This window comes from Brachypodium distachyon, chromosome 1 (assembly GCF_000005505.3).
Source record: "Brachypodium distachyon strain Bd21 chromosome 1, Brachypodium_distachyon_v3.0, whole genome shotgun sequence".
Classification (NCBI taxonomy): Eukaryota; Viridiplantae; Streptophyta; class Magnoliopsida; order Poales; family Poaceae; genus Brachypodium; species Brachypodium distachyon.
Window position 1 is genome coordinate 4,088,270 of NC_016131.3, and position 13,022 is coordinate 4,101,291.

The 13,022-nt window shown below is 47.0% G+C and overlaps 3 protein-coding genes across 4 annotated transcripts; 2 read left to right on the forward strand and 1 right to left on the reverse strand.

The window, feature by feature from the left end:
• Positions 1–1,524: 1,524 nt before the first annotated feature.
• On the forward strand, positions 1,525–6,233 carry LOC100845428 (ubiquitin-conjugating enzyme E2 2). The gene is made up of 5 exons (XM_003557812.4): positions 1,525–1,923; positions 2,086–2,111; positions 4,522–4,611; positions 4,738–4,826; positions 5,877–6,233. Exons 1-5 carry the CDS (start codon positions 1,799–1,801, stop codon positions 6,003–6,005), a joined length of 459 nt encoding a protein of 152 aa, XP_003557860.1. The 5' UTR covers positions 1,525–1,798; the 3' UTR covers positions 6,006–6,233.
• Positions 2,120–2,967, forward strand: LOC104581786 (ribosomal protein S7, mitochondrial). The gene has a single exon (XM_010230365.3). It carries the CDS (start codon positions 2,547–2,549, stop codon positions 2,853–2,855), a length of 309 nt encoding a protein of 102 aa, XP_010228667.1. The 5' UTR covers positions 2,120–2,546; the 3' UTR covers positions 2,856–2,967.
• A 76-nt stretch (positions 6,234–6,309) lies between the features above and the next one.
• Positions 6,310–10,599, reverse strand: LOC100821049 (probable inactive leucine-rich repeat receptor-like protein kinase At3g03770). Of its 2 annotated transcripts, none has more exons than XM_003559289.4 (8): positions 10,198–10,592; positions 8,249–10,061; positions 7,956–8,089; positions 7,579–7,819; positions 7,276–7,484; positions 7,144–7,175; positions 6,929–7,040; positions 6,310–6,821 (listed from the first exon to the last, which is right to left on the reverse strand). In XM_003559289.4, the coding sequence occupies exons 2-8, from the start codon at positions 9,627–9,629 to the stop codon at positions 6,534–6,536; spliced, it is 2,397 nt and encodes a 798-aa protein (XP_003559337.1). In that variant the 5' UTR covers positions 9,630–10,061; positions 10,198–10,592; the 3' UTR covers positions 6,310–6,533. The 2 variants fall into 2 exon arrangements, with proteins under 2 accessions (XP_003559337.1, XP_014752453.1); XM_014896967.2 differs by having other exon boundaries at positions 6,653–6,855; positions 10,198–10,599.
• Between the last annotated feature and the right edge of the window lie 2,423 nt (positions 10,600–13,022).

The following is a 13,022-nucleotide window of genomic DNA, read 5'->3' on the forward strand; positions in this document are numbered from 1 at the left end:
CCCGGCACTGAACTGTGTCGAGCCCAGCTGGGTTCGCGAATGGTATGGGCCCACTTTAAGTAAATTAAAAGTCTGGCTATATTCCAAATTCAAAAAAAAAGGTCTGGCTATTCCTGTGGTTAGACACTGCGCACGGTCCCCGTTTTCAAAATTTCTCTTTGGACTGGGTTCGCGAACGGTGGCTTCTTTCGAATATTTTTTGTGTTTTGGTGCCCTTGTTGGCAAAAGATGCACAGTAACTTTTGATGATCAATAAAGCTTGAATTGATCTCTAATTTTTTTTCCTCTTTCGACTTGATATTATCCTAGTTATGCCACTAGTTCCGGTCATGTCACTCTCCTCCCTCTATCAGTTACTTAGGGTTTGGGTCATGCAGTCTTTCTAGCTATATTGGCGACGTCCTCCTCTTCCTCCTCCACCGTCTAGCACTTCCGCTTCGCTTGCTGCCATAGCGATGAAAGCTTCTTTTTTTTTTTTGCCATCGTGAATCCAACAACACCAAATCCACCGTAAGAGGTGGTGCTCAGGTATGGCGTCCGCGGTGCCTGCACTAGTCATCCACTTTATCCTCCCCTCAAACGTTTTTCTTAGAAATTTGGAGTCCATTTCTTCTATGTGCATCATTTTCTTTGGTTTCTTTGGTTCTTTGTTTTGTTTTTATTGTTCTTGTGCTTGCAAGATGGATTTTTTTGACGAATAACATAATACAACCTGCAAACACTCATGAACATGCACGTACGTCGTCTCTATGAGCCTTGCGAGCATCTCCAACACTTACAAACACACGTATACTCAACTCTTTTGAATGCATGCATGCATATCTTACCCTTACGAGCATCTCTGAGACACTGTGCCAACAAATCTTAAGGTTGATAAAGTCATTATAGGCATACATCTCACTATTGGTTGATACGTCAACTACACACCCCCGGTTTAATCCTAAAATAAATCCGAATAAATACAAACCAATTTTGTTTTTGTGAGCTGAACCCAACCACGCCAGATAGCTCAGTCGGGCTCGTAAGATAAATTAACAAGTGGATGAAAGGTATTGATCATGTCTTTTCACGAGAAAGCTGTCAGGTCAGGAACCAGTTCCAGCACTTCCCTGCACGGCCAGGATCGATCAAGAATGGAAAAGGACGGTCGACGATCGCAGACGATGAGTAGTCCTCAGGTCAGACCCGCCGCCGCTTTCTCCGGCCCCACCAGCCCACCTTTCGCACTGCCTATGCGAGCAATGGACCACCTCGCGGAATCTAGGCCAGCGCCCGGCCCACCGCCAAAGTGACCGACAGATGGCTCGCCCTAATCCACTTGGGCCACTGGCATCAGCCTGTCTCGCGTACGATAGGCAGGGCGGCTCGCACCCTGACGCTGGTGCGCGTCATTCTCCACCGCGGCGTCACACTGGCAGGTGGGCCCCGCATGTCGGTCCCCATCTCGTCAGGCGAGCGAGCCGGGCGTGGGGACTACGCGAGCAGCTCATTGGGGGAAGGGCCGTCTCGTCACGCAGCTGGCGCCCGCGGCGAGTGTTTATACCCTTCCCCTTTCGCACCAGCCTCCTCCTACTCCCACCCGCCCCCCGCCTCTCTCTTTCTCCATCGCTTCCGAAGCTTCTCTCCTCCGGTACCGGAAGTCTCAGAGAACGTCCCCCAGCGAGGGGAGGGGAGGAGAGGAGAGGGGACGCGCGCAGGCGAGCGAGCGAGCCAGCCAGCCAGCGCGCTTGCCGGGACTGGGAGCCGGAGATCAGGCCCAGGGAGGGCTAGGGTTTGGCGGCCGCGGGTGTCGAGAGAGATGTCGACGCCGGCGAGGAAGCGGCTGATGCGGGACTTCAAGCGGCTGCAGCACGACCCGCCCGCCGGCATCAGCGGCGCGCCGCAGGACAACAACATAACGCTCTGGAACGCCGTCATATTCGGGTAAATTAACCGCGCCGCCGCTTCTTCCTCCCTCTCTAGGTTTTGGAGCCTGGGGATCTCGTAGAGTCCCGAGTTTTCCATTTCTATTTACCGGATTTTCCTGTGGCGGGTTGATATGGTACTGACGTCGTTCGCTCTGTGTCGTTTGGTGCGATTCTGCAGGCCGGATGACACGCCGTGGGATGGAGGTGAGCCGGCTCGATTTTGGTTTCGGTTTGTTTCATTTTATCTTGTAATTTATCGATTACTATTGTTTGCCTGTTCCTTCTATCCATTCACTGGTCATCGGAACATGCATGTCCTACTTGAATCAATTCTACCACATGTTTACGGAGGCTTCCCCAAGTGCACCATAAATTGGTTATGCAAAAGACATTAAGTTCAATACTTGTATGCGGGCACTCAGGAGGGTTTCGTTTTCCTGGGTCGATGTCAACGTCATGCGATCGCTACTAAAGATAGAGTTTCCTTGGAAAAACCAAGGACAACCCCTATCTCAGTCTCCTTTCTTTTAAAAGTTCGGGAGCGGAGCTTAAAAAGATGGACAGTAACGATCGCGTAATATCAATTTATTGGCCTCGTCATTGAAAGCGGCTTCCAATTGCTCGGAAATTCTCAGCTATATGGGGGACTTTGATGGTGAGCAAAAAGAATTGATCAATAAATTGGTAAACTTTCGCATGATCGATGGTAAAAGAACGAGAGTTCGTGCTATTGTTTATAAAACTTTTCACCGCCTAGCTCGAACTGAACGCGATGTAATCAAACTTATGGTTGACGCCGTAGATAATATAAAGCCAATATGCGAAGTGGTCAAAGTAGGAGTCGCAGGTACTATTTATGATGTTCCTGGGATTGTAGCCAGGGATCGTCAACAAACCTTAGCTATTCGTTGGATCCTTGCCTGTTGCTACTTTTTTTTTGCCATTTAGTGATTGGTTAATCTGTACTGTACTGTACTTGTGCCTATTTTTATCTGTAATTGTGCGAGAATGTGCTATCTTTGCCTTTTGATTTCTCAAGGTGTAGATGTAAAGTAATGGCTCTACTAGAACCTTTTTCCCCAAAAGAGCAACCTCCCTAACCACGCCTTGTGTTTCATTATTTTCCATCTGTTGTTTGTGAAAAATGCAAACACCTTGACTTGTCTCTTGTCTGATTGATGCTTTAATGCTAAGGGCTGTCGTCATGTCACAAGTTAGCCAAAAAACGCGCATGATTGACATGATTCGAATTCTGTACGCAATTATGATTTATGAACGTTACAATTTTAGCCTAACTCATGTGGTCTAGCAAGTAAATGCATACTTCATAGTCTAATGTAGGGGCCCTCCTTCTCTCCTTGGGTTGTAGGCCTGTATTGAAAAACGCGGTTATCAACAGCCTTCCCACTTTCTTCATGTGTTCCTTCCCCCTTCGCCATGGAGTGATTGAAGCTTTGGACAAGCGTAGGCATCCCTTCTTTTGGACTGGCAAGGATTCTTGCTCGGCTGCCATTGTCTAATGGCTTAGGATAAAATATGTGTTTCAAAACAGCAGGGTGCCGTGGTCTTTGGCGAAAAAACACTTGTCTTCTGATGTCCTCGTCTTCAACAATTCCTCCTGCTTTCCTAGTAACATCATCCTCAGAGGTGCCTCTGGCATGGCGATCTGCTGTAGACACTATCAGTCCGACTCTATTTTCTTTCCTGTATCCGTTAATGTTCACCCATTGGCTAACTGCTGGAGTCCCAAATTCGTTTGAGTAATATATCACAACTGGAAGGGAGTTTCAGTTTGGCATACTACCTGACACACCCTATATTATCAGCAATAACAATAAAGATGATGAAAGACCATGCTCCATACCTGTTGGAATAATACAGTAAGGAGAGGGGCGGGCCATTTATATAATGGGTGCCACTTTAGCTACATTAATGGGAGTTTGTTTACCAGCTTGACATCGCTTAGTCTTCTATTTTTACGAGAAGACATTGCTTAGTCATAGCCTTAAGTCATGGGATATTCCATGCAGATAAGTCCTCTCTACCGGTGGCTGTGGATGTTGGAGTAGGATTTATTGGAAGTTACTTAGGGTCACACAATTCTCCATCACTCATTGGTGCACAATGTCTTTTATGTTGGATGATGTCAATTCATCTTTGGTATTCTGCAAGACACTGAGACGGGGCTGCAGTAGTTAAATGTCACTTCCATTTTGGGGGTTATTGTTTGTTTCTAACAAAAATATGTGCTTGAAAGCCTAGAAAACATGATTATGTGATACAGGAAAGTCTACTTTTTACCTATTCTGTTGCCCCTGCAACACTTCATACTATTTTGGTTATGATAATTGATTAGAGATACTTTGAACCCAGTACGATGTTTATTGGATCACATCCCTTTGTTTTGGTTTGTTAATATTACAGCTCACTATCTTAGTACATTCTCGGAGTCACAATTATGGTATCTGGTACCAATAAATATATGGTTCACCCTGTCTTTTCATTGTTACAGTCTGCAGAACAACTAGTGGTGTTAACTTTTTTTTTAGGGAAACTAGTGGTGTTAACTAATTAATCATTATGTTTGCTAAAATTTGGTTTTGTTGTTTAATAGGTACGTTCAAGCTGACCATGCAATTTACAGAAGATTATCCCAACAAGCCACCAACTGTTCGATTTGTCTCAAGGATGTTTCACCCAAATAGTATGTTCTCTTTATGACCTTTTGTCATCCACTTGATTTCTGTTTGAAATGACTAAACTATTCCCAGAGAATGAAGCCTTGAAGTTCTGCACGAAATTGGTGTAATGTTTGGTATTATCTATTCAGTTTATGCAGATGGAAGCATCTGCTTGGATATCTTACAGAATCAGTGGAGCCCTATATATGATGTTGCAGCAATATTGACATCTATTCAGGTATCATTTACGTCATCTCTTACCATTGGAACCAATGGGCCATTTTGATAGCTTCATTTTTTTCCTACTACTCCCTCCGTTCCTGAATATAAGAAGTCCTAGTTTTTTCCTAAGTCAAACTTCTTTAGAATTGACCGGGTTTATAGAAAAAAATCTACTGAGATCTACAATATCAAACGAGTATACTATGAAACTATATATAATGACAGATTTATTAAAACTAATTTGTATTTCTAAATGTTGGTAGATTTTTCTATAAATTTGATCAAATTTAAAGAAGTTTGACTTAGGACAAAGCTAAACTTCTTATATTTAGTAACGGAGATAGTACTTTCTATTGTTCTTTTAGGGAAACAGTAGGAGAGTATCCTCCTGTATATATATCAAAAGATTAAATATTTACAGGAAGGTTCAGTAAAAACAACTGCTTCCTCCGTCCCATATTTGCAACTTTGTCTAGATAAGCAACTACACACTAAAATGCTTCTAGATACATGTGTATCAAGACAAAGTTGCCATACTTAATATAGGATGGAGGGAGTACTTTCACTTGGTTGTTGTTCACTTGATTACACTTCACAATCATTCACACCTACCAACTACTATCAAGTTCACACAAGTTGTATTGTTGTCATTCCACTAATCTTGAAGTAAATTCTGTTCCATTTTCTCGAATATAGCATGGAAGAAAAAAGAACGGTGCTCATCTATACTATAACTTGACATCAGTAGTACAGTACTGTCATTGAAGTCAGATCCAGATTTTATTGTCGAATTTATTGTTTACCAAAGCACCTGACATATATAGGTAAGGTAACATCCGACCAGTAAATAGAGATCAGAGATGTAGCCACCTACTGTTTGATCGTACATACCAAGTTACCAGCTAGAGCCTTTCCGTTTCGTTGTGGATGTAAAGAACTAAAGATTATTTGCCTTATTTTCTGCCAAAATAATGTCCTGGTGCTCCCAGGGCTACCTCTCCCCGACAGCATCCACATACTAAACTGAGGTACTTATTTCTTATTTCCTTTCTGATTTGCTCTGCAGTCCCTGCTCTGCGATCCGAATCCAAATTCTCCTGCAAACTCTGAAGCGGCCAGGATGTACAGTGAGAACAAGCGCGAGTACAACCGCAAAGTTCGTGAGATCGTTGAGCAAAGCTGGACGGCCGACTAACGTTGCCACATTCTGCAATAAGCAACGCCAAAACATCACATCTCTGGCTTTGTCATTCTGTACTAGCCACTAAAACATTGAAATCCTCAGTGGCTGTTCTGTTCTATGCTTGACCTCTGCTTCTCCTGCTCGTTTTCCTAATGTAGTGTGTGACCTGTTTGATGAATTAAATATATGGATGTTTGTGTAAAGATCATATACTTTAGCCAAGACGTGGTTGCTAGGAAAGCTCATCCTGTAAACCTTGATGCTTTCCGGACGTACTACGCTCGGTCACAAGCAGGTTTTTGACAGAGATGGTAGGTAGCACCAGTAGCTTTTATATCACGCAGCTCTTAAGCTGTTGGTACAAACAAGATTTGCTATTGGCTTGCACAACACAAGTGCACATCATTGTTGTACGCATTGAGAAAACCAAGAGACAAAAATTTGCCCCTGAGATTATTAATTCAGGAATTGAAAAAAAAAACTCTGAGCTCAGAAAACAAAAAAGGACCGTAGTAGCGTCCCCTTATCTGCAGTCCATCTTTATCTGCTGAATCTGGACGACCTGTTGACCCGGGATGACGACGACACTGGTGACCCCTCGCCGCCGCTCCGGATCTCCCCCTCCCAGTCATCCTGCACCTGGGTGGCGAACTGGAGGTTCCAAAGCACATCCTCGACCGAGGGCCGGTGCGCCGCCTCCTTGGCCAGGCACCTCAGGCAGATCTCCATGACAGTCCTCAATGACTCTTCTGAACAGCCCTTGCTCATAGCGGGGTCCACAAAGCTCCTCCTCCTGGCTCGGTCCTCTTCAGCCATTGCCCATAGCAGCTGCAGCAGAGTGAGACTCAGGTGTTTGCGTTCCCTTGCGCACGAGTACCAGATAAGTTCAAGGGTTGGCATTGCCCGGTACACGACTATAGTGTGATCATACTTACCAGTTCTTTCATTATTTCCACCTCATATATGGATGTGATTGGCTTTCCAGATACAAGCTCAAGCAGGATCACCCCAAAATCAAATATGTCGATCTTATCGCCGAGCATTGTACTGCAAAGTAACATTTGCAGACAAAGGAGACAAAGGAAGAAAATGTTAGTTGTACTGATTGAAATTTATAGATGATAGCATTAGAAGTGAAACTCGTAGGTACCTATCAGCTTGGTGTTTGCTTCCAGCCACTCCCTGATTGGATTGGCAAACAACATACATTGTTCATCAGCAAACCCCATAAAAACTTACTAACAGTATGCTTGAATTGTAAGTTGTTTTTTCGCTTATGTACCTCTATTTTTGCAGCTTCTCCTAGGATGGGTATATTGTAGCTGCCGATTTTTGCTACATGATTCTGGTCTAGAAGAATGTTATTGATCCTCAGATTGTTCCCAAATAGACCTGGTATAATCCTTGCATGCAAGAACTGAATGCCCTTGGCGACACCGATAGCGGCCGATATTCTCTGTCCCCAGGTAAGCTTCCGTCCTTCAGTTCCTTCTGGTGAAGAACAGATCAGACAAGCAGCATAACAGTCAGTCATTGCACTGTCAGAGCAAGTGAAAAAAGAAAGAGAAAAGAACTGACAACTTACGCGAAATCCTGCTCCTCAAGTTACCATTGTGCACGTACTCAAACACGAGGTACAACTGGGTTACGGTTGAATCATCGAGATCATACTCAAAGCAGTGCCCTAGAGCGCTGACCAGGTGCCGATGCCTGAGCCTTGATATTGTCTCGATGTGGCGGTTGAAGCTTTGGGAACTCTGGTTCCTCTTTACCTTCAGGCTCCTGATTGTCACTGGGGCTCCATTGCTTAGCTTTCCCAGATACATCTGACGACAACAAAAAATGTGAGTTGCCCATCAAATTGCATGATGAACTCATGGTGTGACAGTAAGTTGTAGGCATCGCCTGCCCCAATTCTGGAAACAATGTAAAATGATCAAGGGAAGATCAACGATGCCGTACCTCGCCATAAGAATCTTGCCCGAGCAGGCAGGAGTTCGCAAAGTTGTTCGTCGCTGCCTCGAGTTCAACCAAGGAAAATGATCTGTATGATGGGATTCCCAGAGCTCCTAGCTTCACTGTCTGCGATATGTAACCTGTTTTTTTGTTCCAAGTGCCAAAAAGGAAAGCAAATGTGAGTGGATTTGACATCAAGTTTTGATCTCTGAAAAAGTGAAATTCAGAGTTCCTTATTCAGAGTTCCTTAGACTGAAGCCATAAAACGAAATTCAGAGATCCATCAGCAAAGACCATACGTGCATCGGCGAACAACTTGGATGGGTAGGCGCTAGAAGCATGCTGTTCTTCCACCAACGCCACGGAAGGCCTCGTCTTGGCACCGTCCATGGCCATCTTCCTGACGGCGAAGAAGGCCATGACACCGACGAGTGAAACCGCGACGAGAACCGCAATTACAATGCCAGCGACGAAGCCTGCATGCCGGGAAGCTCTCTTCCTCTCCTTGTCTTGCGGAGCTCCTATCCCCACGGCCAAGGCTTGGTTCTGACAAAACGACGACGGGTGCTGCTGAGAGCCGTCGCTCCCGTCGAAACAGTTCTCCGACGAGATCACCACCGTCTCCGTCTTCCCTCCCGGTCTCAAGCAGGCAGGGACGCTCCCCGTCAGCAGGTTCAAAGAGAGGTCGAGGAGCCGGAGGTTGTCGCCGCAGGGGACATCACCGGAGAGCGCGCCGGTGAACCTGTTCCCGGCGACGTTGAGGTACCGGAGGGACGGCAGCGACAGCAGCGCCGGCGGGAGCGGCCCCACGAAGCGGTTCCGCGACACATCGAGCCACTCGAGCAGGTAGAATTCGCCGAGCTCCGCGGCGGGGAGGCCGCCAGCGAACCTGTTCCGGCCAAGCACGACCGACGCCACCTTCCGCCCGAGCCGCGGGAACGCCGGGCCGAGCGAGTTCCCGGAGACGTCGATCTCCCGGAGGCTGGCGAGCCCTCGCAGGTCCGGCAGGTCGCCGGAGAGGTTGTTGGACGCGAGCGCGAGCGACCGGAGCGAGGGCATCCTCCCGAGCTCCTCCGGCACGGGGCCCGACAGCGAGTTATTCCGCAGGCTGAGCAAGGCCAGCGACGGCAGCGTGGTGCCCCCGATCCAGCCGGGCAATTCGCCGCCGATCATGTTGTTGTCGAGGATTAGGGTCTGCAGGGCCCCGAGCCGCGAGAGCGCGAGGGGGATGGGGCCGTAGAGGTAGTTGCTGCTCATGTTGAGGATCTCCAGCGAGGCGAGCCGCGAGAGCGCTCTCGGGATGGGGCCCCAGAGGCCGACCCCGGAGAGGGTGAGCACCGTGAGGTCCGGGAGCCTGGAGAGCGTGGTGACCAGGGCGGCCATGGAGAAGTTGCGGGGCAGCGGCGGGGCGCCTGTGGCCCCGCCGGCGATGTGGAGCTGCGTCACCGTGTCGCCGTAGCACACGACGGCGGCCACGGCGGAGGTGGCCACGGTGCCGCCGCCGCCGCCGCAGAAGTCGGTGCTGCGGCGCCAGTGGCGGAGCATCGGGGGCCGGTTCAGGAGCTGCTGGACCTTCAGGAGAGACCATATCTGGGAAGGCTGCAGCTGCGTGGTCACCGGGAGCGACGCAAGGAGCAATGCCGACAAGATGAACAGGAAATGGCTTCCAATGGCCGCCATTGCTGGCTCGGATTTGATTTCTTCAGTGGTATGGTATCACTGCTTGATCATCAACAAGAACAGAAGCAACGGCAAAAACGAAAAGTTGACCAAATTCTGTACAACGTGTACTGCTCGATCTAATCTTTAATGATTCTTTCCTCCTTTCCAGTGATCAAGGACAGTACCAGCAGAAGTAGAATCAAGCTTTTGATTGTGGGTTTATGGCCCGGGTGCATAAATTCCAGAGGTTTGGATGTAAAGGGGCAGAGCTGCTTGACAGACACGTACCACTGACCAGACAACAATGAGCAGAACCGGAATGGCCTCCAAATCTCTCACGAAGATCCTGGCAGCAGTAGACTACTACTTCTTCCCATCCCAATGCAGCAAAGACCCTCCTCCCGTGTGCAACTGCGCAGTACTTGCTCCCTCCTTCACTTCCTTCAACAACTGGCAAAGAGATGGAGCAACCCAAGAATGGATAGAACCAGCGTGGTATTAAGTTAGCTTCCACTTGGCGCCAAAACAACTGCTTAGTACTACTACTTGGCAAGGAACCAAAGCAAAAGAGTGAAATAAACCTCACCTTGCAGCCATGGATCGAGAGGCCAAGAAAACCCTTTTCTTCAGATCACCGCTGAGGAGGACGATGAACTCTCTGTTCTTATCGCGTTTTATGGTTGTCAGTCAGTCACACTCATTCACTGACTCACACACACAGATGAAACACTTTGCTGTCTGCTCGATTCTGGTACTGCGAGTTGTATAGGTGAAGAGTAGTATCACGGGGGCGGCGGCAGAGACATGAGGGAACCGGGAGTCTGGAGCAACGGACAGGTGTTCTCTCCAAAGGTTGAGCTGGAAGTCTGCAGCAGGCAAAGGACAGCAAGAACCATCCGGCTGGTGCTCTCTTTTACTCTAGCTTACTCGCTTTTTTATAGTAGTACAGTACTAACACCCAAAGAAAAGCAGTAATGAGGTATGATGCTCCTTTGCTTTCTTGGGATTACATTTTGGTCTATGTCCAATGTGGCTTAAAATACTGTGTCATTTTTCTTAATAAACTTTGCTGATTGAGAGTATTAACATATGTTAACATTGACTGGCTTTTGGTTTTAGGATGGTACTGGTGCACTTTTGCCATGCTTGGGATTGTTAATTAATGGCTTTGCTCAACAAACTTTTGCCTGTTGATAACACTCTCACTAATAAGCCAGTCCTGGATGTAGCAGGAGCGGATCAGAAGCAGCCGTTAGGACATTATGGTATTATTACACGGTAACAGTGCCAGATGATAATGCTAGCTATTACCCTTCAACTAAACCTTTTCTTAAAGGGCATAGTACCTCTCATACGAACCCTTTTACAGCCTACTGTTGTCAAGTATGATATGATGAACACGGCCGGCTCACTTTTTCCTTCTTTTCTTTGGATTCGTTGGTTCTTTCCTTTCAGTACTTTTAATTGGTTAGGGTCCGTTTCCTTATTTCCTCCCTGCTTTGATTAAAGCCAAGGGGAGCAGAAAATCAAAGGATGCTCTCGATTCCTGGCATAGAAGAAGGGACAGACGGTGGACACAGAGTGCAAGAGACTGAACGTGTGAGTTGTTTTATTCTGTTTTTGCACTGAAACCTTGAGAGCTATTCAGACACCAGAGAGTTCTTCTTCTCTGATCTGATGTTTCAGATCGATTTATGCACAGCTGAAACCTTGTGAAATAAATGCCATGCTCCAGCTAACCCAGGTCCCTCTTTTCCATCGTACCAGTACGTATGTACTGTACTAGTGAACCATACTTAGACCACACGCAAAAAATACTCTTCCGGGGTAAACATGGATTTAGTGCTCTTGGAACCGTGATTTCAGCATAGTACCGCTGTTCTATCCATCTACCTCACAAGACTTCTGTCCCATGTTATTAATACCATGGAGATAGAAATGTGCATTCGTTCATGCAGGAAAAAATTTCGTCCAACAAAAGATGTCTCAAGTTTGTCAAATTTTGGATATATATATATATACACACACTAAATCATAATATATATATATATACACTAAATCATAATATATATATATATATATTAATATATATATATATATATATTATGATTTAGTGTATAGATGCATCTAAATTTGATCGAAGTTAGGTAACAGTAGTATACTCGGTTAGCAGCTTTGGCTAGCCATAACGTGCACCGGAGTCCGTACCTGAAGCCAAACCACAGTGAACAACAGCCAAACAAGCGTCGCGGGATTAAAACCGGAACATGTGCGCGCGTGCACAGCTGGCTCTCCTTTGTCCTCGTCGACTCAGACTCGGTCGAGACGTAGCACGTACGCGACTGATCGACGAAGCCATTAATGAACACTGGCGTCCATCTCCAGCAGTCCAGCTAGCTCCTTCAGCGCGACGGTAGCTGGCGGCCCCGGCGCCATTAAACTCGCGGCGCCGCTGGCTCATGTGTTGCACTGTATCAGGAAGCGGACCGGGCAGTAAGTAAATGCACGAACGCCTTGCCTTGCCTCGCCGCCGGGTAAGGGCAACGCAAGCACGAGCGTTTCCAAGCAACGGGCCGTCGTACTCGTACGTACCGGGAGAGTTTATTGGTGCCGCGCGGACGTTGGCCGCCGCGCGGGTGTACAAGTGTGACAATCGTACGCAACGTCGACCGTACACAACGATCCAGATCTCGGATCGGCAGCCTGCCAGCCATTCCATTCCATTCATTCATTCATTCAATGGCGAACGACGACTACAGGTGAAAAGCGAACGGTACGTACGCAAGAAAAAAAAAATCGAGATATGGTTTCGAAAGCCTGAAACCGAACACGACCGTGTCCGGTCACAGCTAGCGATCCCCTGTATGCATTGGTGAGGACTGGCAACATCGTCTCCCCTCAGGAGAAAAAAGAAAAAGAATAGATGCAAGCCATGAACTAGCACTGTTATCTTTTTGGGGACGAAGTAGTAGAACCCGTGAGGAATGCTGTGGGCCGGGGCATGCTAGCACTTGTCGGCGTACCTCGCTGCTGGACCATGTGAAGCAGCATACGACGGCTACGATGATTGCCCACTGGCCGGAAAGGAGCACACCGAGATTCTAATCCAATCTTTATAAATTACAATGATGAAATCACGACCTCTCACGATCAAAGTTGTTTCACTTGTGTAGTCATCTCATGAACCACTGGCTCCAATAGACAATTAATAGTGAATGCTAAAGAAATGAAATGCTCCATTTGTCCTGTCCCTAGCAGGATAACTACATGGCAAGACGTACACTTGACATTTTCCGGAGCTTTTATCCATGGGCACGTGTTAGGCCCTGTCAGGAGGAGGGGTATTTTCTGGTTAAACTTGGGTATTCGGTTTAAATTCAAACTAAACACCAAAACATATACTCTCTCCGT